Here is an 11131-nt window from a genome sequence, read left to right on the forward strand (position 1 = left end):
CCTGCAGTGAGTTCTTTTGAGGAGAGATTCAGGTTTAGAGTGGCAACCTGGTTAGCTGCAGTGTCATCCCAGGAGTAGGAATGACTTCATGACTTCATGAAGGTTAACTAAGAAAAACAAAAGCCTAATTCAAATCAATCTTCTTTCTCCCATCTATTAGTTACTAAAGTAGTCCATTTCTGGGTTTTCTTCCAACTGAAAATGTGAATTTGCCACATTAGGGCCCAGCATTTTAGAATTTCAGTGTTCATCACTATACTACGTTTCTGTTTAATCTGGATTTATTTTTCCTCCATTGCTCCTGTTTCTTCTAACTCAGGGAATCTGGGTTAATTATAATGTAGGAGTGAGAAGAAGGAGAGGAGAAAAACAAGTTGAGAAATGACAACCTTCAGGGTAGAAATAATTGGATTTTAGCAAAAAATACCTCTGAGGATAGCTAGCCCGATCTGTGGAGGCATTCTCAAATTAGTATAATTTATTCAAAAATATGTGTGCCCCTCCCCATTTGCCTCTGATAGTTAAAAGGGGCTGTATAGTCCATGCTACATAAAAATAGATATTATTAGCCAAATGGCACATTTTTGCCTGGATTATCTGGATAATTACCTCAATTCTCCCTTTGGGCTGCGAGAGAGATTCCTGAACTCAGGGCCTGCAGAACCAATCAATTAATCATTCATATTGATTGAGTGCTTACCATGTGCAGAGCACTGTACTGATCCCTTGGGAGAGTACAAAACAATAGAGTTAATGATAATAATAATAATAATAATGTTGGTATTTAAGCGCTTACTATGTGCAGAGCACTGTTCTAAGCACTGGGGGAGATACAGGGTAATCAGGTTGTCCCACGTGGGGCTCACACACTTTTAATCCCCATTTTACAGATGAGGGAACTGAGGCACAGAAAAGTTAAGTGACTTGCCCACAGTCACAAAGCTGACAAGTGGCAGAGCCGCGATTCAAACCGTGACCTCTGACTCCCAAACTCATGCTCATTCCACTGAGCCACGCTGCTTCTCTAACACCTCTGCCAACAATGAGCTTACAGCCTAAAGAACAAGCTTACTGTGCTGTCATACTTCTTGAGGTGGGGGAAAAGTCATGAAGTCATTCCTATTCCTACAACTAACCAGGTTGCCACTCTAAACCAGAATCTCTCCTCAAAAGAACTCATTGTAGGTCATAACAACTCATCTTAAGGTATATATGTTCAATTAACCCTTAAAAAGCCTAGGCAGGTGCTGATAGACAATATTTTCACATTCAACTTAAGATCTATAGTTCCCACTTGGTTCTGTAGTCAGGGGCGGATGTGTCTCCTTTGACAGGCTAAATATAAGGAGAGGGGATAACTAGCTGTTGTGGTGGTAAACTACAAATCAACAGGTATTTTGGGCCTTTCAGCTTTCCTCAATGAAGACTGTTACCCTTTCTTTGGTTAAATTTAAATTGTTCTTTGTTGTTGGATGTGGCACATAAAGCAGCAACAATCAAATTTTCAGCAATAGGAAAATATTCACCATCCTCATCATCAGTAGCATTTATTATCAATCAGTGGTATTTACTGAGCTCTTACTATGTGCAGAGCACTGTACTAAGTACTAACATTAATGGTATTTGTTAAATACTTACTATGTGTCAAGCGCTACTAGAGAGAGTATACTACCAACAGGGTTAGTAGACCTGTTCTCTGCCACAGAGAGCTTACATCTAGAGGGTGCAGTGCCTATTTATTGAGTGACTAAATGCAGAGTACTGCACTATGCACTTAGAGGAGTGCAAAATATTTGGAAGACAGGGTTCTTGCTGTTCAGAGGCTCACAGAGTTGAGTCAGATGCATCAATAATAGATAGGAGTAATAAAGCATAAATAAATAATAGTGAATAATAAAGCATAGAGCAGAACATATAGGTTGATAGAAACCATAATAACAGTAACAGAAGACCCATTAGTAAGGCTACAGATTATGGTAGAAGATAGGATGTTCTGGAGAATATATATCCTTAAAGTCATTATGAATCAGAAATAACTTGACAGCATTTGATAATAATAATAACAAAGCATATAATGTGTATACAGCCTAGAACAGCCCAGATACTGCTCCTAAAAGATGGGTTCTTCAGTTCAAGCCGAGGTTACTCTCTGAGCATTTTCATCGGTAACACACCTGAATCCTCACCTCGAAAGAACTTAGATCCTCACCCCACTCCCTTCCCCCAGCAGCAGGTACGTCCATATTTTGTAATTATGTTGTTTTCCCCTACCTGTTATTGATTTTAGTGTCTGTCTCCCCAGCTAGATTGTAAGTTCCTTTAGGTTATCGGCTTTATTATGCTCTATTTCACTTTCCCAAGCACTTAGTACAGTCCTCATTACAGACTAAGCACTTAATAAATACTATTAATTGATCAGCTGAAAAAGAAGAATCCCTCAGAATAAGATTCTGGAATGCAGTCATTTTGTCCAGTGGCAACATAATGTTTACCAACATAGAGCTCTTCTGAGCAGGTAGCCTGAGGCGAGTAGATACCAGTAGGCTACCTGAATCCTTGCTGCATGGTGAGCTGAAGAAGGGAAACTATCAGTACGAAGAGGAGAAGAAATATTTTTAACATTCATTCATTAAATCATATTTATTGGGCATTTACTGTGTGCATAGCACTGTACTAAGTGCTTGGAATTTACAATTCAACAACAGATAGAGAGAATTCCTTCCCAACATTGGGCTCAGAGTCTAAAGGCGAGACAGCAGAAAAAGTAGAAAGGCATCAATACCATCAAAATAGATAAATAGAATCATAGATATATACACATCATTAATAAAATAGAGTAATAAATAATATATACAAATATACACAACATGTAATGAAGCATCTGTGGGCATACGGTGCACAGCCGTAGGCAGCTGGAAAATAGCAGAGACTCCCAAACCAGCATGGGATGACTATTTTAGGGCACAGAGTTCATAAAAACATTATAAACGATACAAAAACAGCAGGTTGCATCTGTAACAGCACAGCAAAGGACAACCACTACGTGTGTCCATTGCAGAAGAGGTGATTGGTCACACAGTCATCTTTATTTCCCATGAATACTGTACTCTTTGAACCTTAACAAGAACAGTATAGATGTTTCTACTCTAGCTACTATATGCAACCTTCCCCTTTGTTTTAGAGGATGCAGAAGGACACGGAGTCTCCCTTTAAGGCACTCCTGACTTCTCCAGCTATGTCAGCAACCTAGAACCGGCATTTCTACATCTGGCTGTGGTAATCCATAAAATGTTAGGCAACACATGTTTGGTTTTAAAATGCATATTCCCATGGACCACAAGAAAAGAGCACAGAATTACGAATTGGAAAATGCTACTGTATACTGTGAAGACCAGTTCCACTGGCTGCTACTTAGGAAATGGAGGAAAAAGCTAAGAGAGTCACTCACTGGTGCCCCTCCCTGAGGGAAGTGTAAGTATTTAGCCGAACCAGTGGGAGAAAGGGACTGGGGAGGAAGTAGTAGGGCCAGGAAGTTGGAGAGGAAGACCCTTGGCTATCTGAGGTGAAGTAATAATAATAATGAAAATTATGATATTTGTTACTATGTGTCAGGCACTGTACTAAGCGCTGAGGTGGATACAAGCAAGTCGGGCCAGGTAGTTGTAGAGGAAGACCCTTGGCCATCTGGAGGGGAGAGGTCAGTGAGCTGTGTGCCTGGGAGAGCTTAACACAGACAGAGCTCGTGCTATTACCCTGGACAGATCCAGGGCACAGGGAGGGATCAGAGAGGATCCCAGATTCAGGATCAAGAGGCAAGAAGTCTGGAGGTGCTAGGTTGCAAGTTCACTGTGGATAGGGGATGTGTTTCTTGTTATTAATAATAATGATATGAATATTGGTATTCGTTAAGTGCTTACTATGGGCCAAGAACTTTTCTGAGCACTGGGGTAGATACAAGATAATCATGTTGGACACAGTGCTTGTCCCACATGGGGCTCACAGCGTGGCTCAGTGGAAAGAGCCTGGCCTTGGGAGTCAGAGGTCATGGGTTCGAATCCCAGCTCTGCCACTTGTCAGCTGCATGACTGTGGACAAGTCACTTCACTTCTCTGGGCCTCAGTTACCTCATCTGTAAAATGGGGATGAAGACTGTGAGCTTCACGTGGGACAACCTGATTACCCTGTATCTACCCCAGCGCTTAGAACAGTGTTCTGCACATAGTAAGCGCTTAACAAATACCAACATTATTATTAATTCCCATTTTAGAGATGAGGTAACTGAGGCACAGAAAATTGAAGTGACTTATCCTAGGTGACACGGCAGACGAGTGGCAGAGCCAGGATTAGAACTCAGGTCATCCTGGCTCCCAGAAACATGTTCTATCCATTAGGCCACACTACTTCTCCCAATTTCCTTGAGACGGACTCGATTCAAAATACACCACTGCTATTGAATTCCTACTTAGCACTGGGAGATTTCCCACTGGGGCTTCAGCTTCTACAGAAGGGGATTCTTTGCTAACAACATGACACTTTTATGCAAAGTGTGTTAAGGGGCTACACCCTTAATTCCCCAGGGTACCCAAGTCCAGAGTCCAAGCAGCCCTCTTCAGAGAAGAAGCCCTGGATTATAAAATTTCCGTCATTTCAAATGGTCTCAATGGGAGGCGTGGGCAAGAGGCTGCAACGATTTAACGGCAGTGTGCAAAGGCCTCAAGGAATCGTTAAAACAAATAACCCCCAGAGTTATTCATTTATGTGAATTACTTGTCTGTGTAAAGGCAGATAAAAAAAGACACTGAACAGATGCCAGAAACAATTGTAAGAGCTTCCTGAGAATGGGTGAGGAGTTATCACAGGAAGAAACTACCAAGTCTCCCCAAAAGCGAGAAAGCAGTTTCCAGAAGGAGTCTCTCTGGCTCAGAAGAGAGGCAGGGTTTTGTGCAACCTGAGGATGCTCATTCTGGGAACCAGAGAGAGGTCTGCAAAACAGTCTGTTTTTTATAATTCATCCAATTTCATCAAATACATAAACCAGTTTCCAAAAATCATCCAGTCATTGTAATTTTGGTGTCTCCCCGATTGTTCTGTTCCAAAGTCTTTAAACTGAAATCCAGCAACTCTGAATAAATTCTGGGACCAGGAACTTGTGGCTGAATAGGTGAATACTGAGATGCATGACAATCAAATCTTTAATAACAAATCCACTAGAGTAGTATTCATTCTGGATATAAGAATAAATGTGTCTCTTTTAATTCTGGGAATCATTTTAAATGGCTCCCTTTCCCCCTCTCCTGGCTCCCAACTGAATCACTAAAATTAGTTATAAAGAATAAAGACAGTGGGTTGTTATTATTATTATTTTAAGAATCCCCTTGAGCCATGCACAAACTATTTTTAAATGCTGAAGAAAGTGGTAGTTGAGAAATGGAATGACTTGTGTGCATATTTACTACCCTCATGAAATTGAGAATTGCACAGAATATAAATAGACCAACATACAACAAGATGGAGACAAAAATCCCTAAACCCTACCACCTAAAAAGTCTTTGTTAACAGCAATGGAAAAGGAAGAGAGCAAAGTCAACAACTGAATATAGAAATGTGCCTTCTCTTCATTTTTAAATGTAACTACTGACGGCTTCTAGACTGTAAGCTCCTTGTGGTCAGGGATCATGTCTATCAACTCATATTGTACTATACTCTCCCAAGCATTTTATTCATTAACTCAATCGTATTTATTGAGGTCTTACTGTACTAAGTGTTTGGGAGAGTACAATACAATACAACAATAAATAGACACATACCCTGCCCACAGTGAGCTTTCAGTCAAGATGGGGGGAGACCGACATTAATACAAATAAGTTATAGAAATATACGTAGGTACTGTAGGGCTGGGGGGGAGGAAGAACAAAGAGAGCAAATCAGGGTGACACAGAAAGGAGTGGAAGAAGAGGAAAGGGGATATTTAAACAGGGAAGGCCTCCTGGAGGAGATACATGCATTCAATCATATTTATTGAGTGCTTGCGGTGAGTTCAGCACTGTACTAACTGCTTGGGAGTATACTATGCAACAATAAACAGAAACATTCCCTGTCCACAAGAAGCTTACAGTCTAGAGGTGGGGGAGACAGAAATGAATGCAAATAAATGAAATTACAGATATGGACATAAGTGCTGTGGGGCTGGGAGCAGGGAAGAGCAAAGGGAACAAGTCAGGGTCAGGCAAAAGGGAGTGGGAGATGAGGAAAGTTGGAAGTGGTGGAGAGTAATTGTCGGTCTGCTTTGAGGAGCAATGGCATTCCAGGCCAGAGATAGATTGTAGGTTAGTTCCTTCAATAAAGCTTTGAAGTAGGGGAAAGTAACTGTCTGTCAGATTTGGGGAGGGAAGTCATTCCCAGCCAGAGGTAGGCTGTAGGAGAGAGGTTGGTGGGGAGATAGATGAGATCGAGGTACAGTGAGAAGGTTAGCATTAGAGGAGCGAAGCGTATGGGCAGGCTTGTAGTAAGAGAGAAGGGAGGTGAAGTAGGAGGGGGCAAGGTGATTGAGTCCTTTAAAGCCAATGGTGAGGAGCTTTTGTTTGATGTGAAAGTAGATGGGCAACCACTGGAGTTTTTTGAGGAGCATGACAGGTGACATGTCCTGAATGTTTTTGTAAAAAATTGATCTGGGAAGCAGAGTGAAGTATGACCTGGAGTGGGGAGAACAGATCAGTAAGGAGGCTGTTGCAATAATTCAGGTGGTAAAGAATGAGTGATTGTAATAATGTGCTAGTAGGTTGGATGGGGAGGAAAGGACAGATTTTAGCGATGTTGTGAAGGTCAGACCGGACTGTATATGTGGATTGAATGAGAGAGAGAAGTCTAGGATAACTCCAAGGTTACTCCAAGGTTACAAGTTTGTGAGACAGGAAGGATGGTGGAGCTGTCTACAGTGATTGGAAAGTTACGGGGAGGACAGGGTTTGGGTAGGAAGATAAGAAATTCTTTTTGAAATGTAAAGCTGGAGGTGATGGGAGGACATCTAAATAGAGGTGTCTTGAAGGCAGGAGGCAATGTGAGACAGCAGTGACCTCCCTGCCTCCTGTCTTTCCCCTTTCCATGGTCTTTATTTCACTCTGCGGCCCAGATCATTTTTTTTCTGAAAAAAATAGTTGAATCCATCCCTTCCTACTCTAAAAGTTCCAATAGTTGTCCATCCATCTCCACATCAAACAGAAACTCCTTACCAATTTTAAGGAAATCTATCAGCTTCTAATTTACCTTGATCAGTCAGTCAATTGGATTTATTAAGGGCTTACTGTAGGCAGAACATTCTACTACTGCAACGAGAAGCAGTGAGGCCTTGGATAGAGTACGGGCTTGAGCATCAGAATGACGGGGCTTCTAAACTCAGCTCTGCCACTTGCCTGCTATGTGACCTTGGACAAGTTTATTAACTTCTCTGTGCCTCAGTTACCTCAACTGTAAGATGAGAATTGAGGCTCCGAGCCCTATGCGGATCATGAACTGTGATCAGCAACCTGATTAGCTTGTACCAACCCCAGTGTTTAGTGCAGTGCTTGGCATATAGTAAGGGCTTAACAAATATCATAAAAACTCTGTGGTTACAGTAGTTAGTTAAAGCATTTGTTAAGCTCTTGTGTCCTCTACATGTTTCTCACAGCTGGGGAGGCATGTTGCTTATCCATCTTAGTCTCTTCTGGCACAGAACTTGGGATCTCTTCAATGAGGACCAGTGCTACTTTTCCAGCTCCCCTCCCACTGCTCCACTGCCTCCTCTCCTCGAACCATGCCCTCCCCTTCCAATACCACCAAAACTGCAAAGCTGCATCCATAATGCAGAAGCTCAGAACTAATCAGAAGTTAAACTACAACTACACTGGTGAAAGATGCATAGAGGATAGGGAGGTAATTTTTCACGTGCAAAATAAGCACAATTACTCAGTGACAACATTTGAATACACTATCTGCCTGTTGGGCATGCTCTTCTTATAAATATCTGGCATCTCAATTACAGTGACAATTAATGTTTTGCCAGCAGTTAAACCAGGAAAAGCAGAGGGGCTGACATCAATGCAAGCTCTCAAACGGCAAAGGTCTATCTTCTCACTATCCTCCCTCTACTTTTGATCACCAAAGTGTATTTAGGAAAACTCCTTTCAGTGCATACAGGTTCAGCACCAAGCAAAGGGGAAACAATGAACTGAACGTTTGAAATGATCATGCTGTTTTTAAAATTGACATATAATGAGGTCGAGTACTGTACTTAGAAGTTGATCTAAACATGACTTCATGGCAAACCTCACCTGACCAACAAAAATCTGAACGATTTAGAGGCAAAAAATTAATCAATTTAGGTCCCGCCTACATTTCTGTGTATCTCATTGATGCCTAGCTTTTGGACCTGGGTTGCAAAGGGCCTGGAGGCCACAAAGAGACCCAGGACTGGTCTGAAAATATCAGAATCTTTTCTAGGTTTTTATGTACTGAGAAGTGACTGGAAATCCATCTCTAAGCATCAGTTTTACCATTGACTACTGCCATTTGTAGAAAATTCTGTATTCCTTCAGCATTCAGCAAGGAAAATATACACAGCCAAATCTATCTGGAAATAGAATATTACGATCATCTAGACTCCACCACTCAAATGAATCTAAACCCAATTTCTTTCACTTTGCTTTTTTTTAATTGTCAATACAGAACTTCCTAAACAAAGTACTTTTCACATGACTTAAACATGAGAAAAAAGTTCCCAAACATCTAATTTGTATGCATTATTGCCCTTTTACACAGTACATCCATTACTGATTGTATACCTTCAACATCACTGTTTAGTTTTTATGTTTACCCACATCTTATTTTGGAAAAAAAAAGGGCTACACAAAGCTTATCTTTTAAAAGTGCAAAAATGCTATGATTTCATTCAGGCCATTCAAAATGAGACAAACCTTCAGAAAAAAATTATTTAATAGCAGCAAAACCTCAGAATGACACATATCTATCATACAGCAATCTTGCAGAAATCCTGAAAACTTTCATTAAATCTCCTGTCCTACTACTGACATTTATAAAATGTTAACAATATTACCCATGATACACGGCCCTTCAAATCTTGCGTATAGTTTCTTCAGAGCATATTTTTAAATATCCAATGGAGCTCAGAGCATGGGATATCATGTATGGTATGTCTAGGGACCTAGAAGGGTGAAATGGTTGTTGTGGAAGAGATGGAAAGCTGCAGAGTTCAGACAGGCAATTCGCTAACTTGATTTGTCAAATCTTAGGTAAAATTTTTAAAAGCTCACAATGGGTTAAAATCACATGTATCTTAATAGCTTTCCCCTTTTCATTCCCATAAGAAATTCCCTTAGCAGTACAAGGATAATACAGAACTCCATATTTAGATAAACTGTGCCCGAGGTCAGTGGAGCACTTACAAAGAGTAAACAACCATTTCGTAGCCAGCGATCCTATAGATGCAATTTACAGAACATCATTTGTTTCAACTGAGTTGCCTCAGGACGGAAGTTGAGCGGTTGAGCGGGGGGGGGGGGGGGGGGGGGGGGGGGGGGGGGGAATACAAATACAAATTGGTTATTGGTTAACGAGTGACATCTCCTACCTGCAAAAGGTACAGGTGCATCTTTGTCCAAAGCAACAAGCGGTGGGTCCAGAATGACAGTATCGTTGTTCTCCGTTATGACACCATGGTATGAGGTTTCAATCCACGGTTTGTGCTTGTTGACTGGAAATCAGATAAACAAATAGTTGGGTGAGTTAAACATCCTAAATCACTAAATAATCCCAAAGTGTCTTGGTTGACAATTTAAATCCCTAATTTAAGAAAATGCTCAGATTTGCTGTTTGGAGTACTTATATTTGTGAATCATCATCATAATAATAATAACAGTAACAATAATAATATGACCTTGGACGCTCTAGCACCGAATAACTTTTCCATCCATTTTTTTCACTTAATTCTAACATTTTAAATGCAGGAAGGGGCTGGTAGTATTAGACCAGTTTTCAGGTGGAGAAACCGAGGTTTAACCGGGAAGTGTCTTGCTCAGAGTCACAGGTCATCAAGGTCAGGAATGGGATCATATTCTTTCCATTTGACTATGCTGTTATAAAATAGGTGTTATTTAAAACTGGAATATGGATATAATTTCTCAATCCAGGATATCTCTTGAATACACTACAAAATATTTGCTTTAATTATGAAAGCATCCTTAAAAATGAATTTTTAAAAATCCATCCATAAAATATTTTACTAAAGTACTCTACCCACGGGGGTTTTCATTGAGCAAAAATATAGACCTACAGCGTCTTTTACTGCATACACTTCTCATGAAGTTGTTCCAGACCTTGAAAATTTGTTTTTTTTTAAATACATTATGTTATTTAAAATGATCTACTGAAGGGATCTAGCTATTTGGCAGTCACATTAAGATGTAAATAATTCACTGTGGTTTCATTCATGCTATTCTTAACAGGAGTATTTTTTTTTAATAGCATATTCACTGTTTGAGTTATTGCCAGATCTGGAGCAAGTCCATTTGAGAAGTAAAATTTTGCTTTACTAGGGAATGTCCCTCAAGAGATCTTGTCATCCCACATGCCAGTTAAGCTCTACCTCATTCAAAATGATCATGAAACTGAATAATAGGCCCAAGCAATCAGAGCCTTCATAAAAGAAAAACACAGTCTACCCAGCAAGGGTAAATAAACAGGAATCTATTTTGCTTTTTTCTCTAAATTTCCTTTGGATTTCCTGGTACTTTGCTTGGGTTAAAGGGGAAATCTAAACCTGTTTTCGAGAGACTAGGTTGGGGAGACTTCAAGCCATAGGTGTTCTAGTCATTCCACCCCACAGTTACCCTCCCTAGTCAACCCTCCAATAATGATTCTGAACTGTAGTGGACCTGCAGTTCACGAAACGTCACTCATAGATAAAAGTATCTATGGGAAGGAGCGTGGCCTAGTGAATGGAGCGCAGACCTGGGAGTCAGAAGTGGAAAGAGCCTGGGCTTCGGAATCAGAGGTCATGGGTTCGACTCCCGGCTCTGCCACTTGTCAGCTGTGTGACTCTGGGCAAGTCACTTCACTTCTCTGTGCCTGAGTTACC

The 11131-nt window shown here is 40.7% G+C and overlaps 1 protein-coding gene across 1 annotated transcript in view; it reads right to left on the minus strand.

Moving 5' to 3' along the window:
- CLSTN2 (calsyntenin 2) overlaps positions 1–10355 on the minus strand; it is a 586341-nt gene extending 575986 nt beyond the window's left edge. The window contains exons 1-2 of the mRNA XM_039914124.1: positions 10328–10355; positions 9626–9748 (exon numbers count right to left, since the gene is read on the minus strand). Of these exons, the coding sequence (XP_039770058.1) occupies positions 9626–9748; positions 10328–10355 (151 nt within the window). The remainder of the gene's footprint in view (positions 1–9625; positions 9749–10327) is intronic.
- Between the last annotated feature and the right edge of the window lie 776 nt (positions 10356–11131).

This window comes from Ornithorhynchus anatinus, chromosome 1 (genome assembly GCF_004115215.2).
Source record: "Ornithorhynchus anatinus isolate Pmale09 chromosome 1, mOrnAna1.pri.v4, whole genome shotgun sequence".
NCBI classification, from domain to species: Eukaryota; Metazoa; Chordata; class Mammalia; order Monotremata; family Ornithorhynchidae; genus Ornithorhynchus; species Ornithorhynchus anatinus.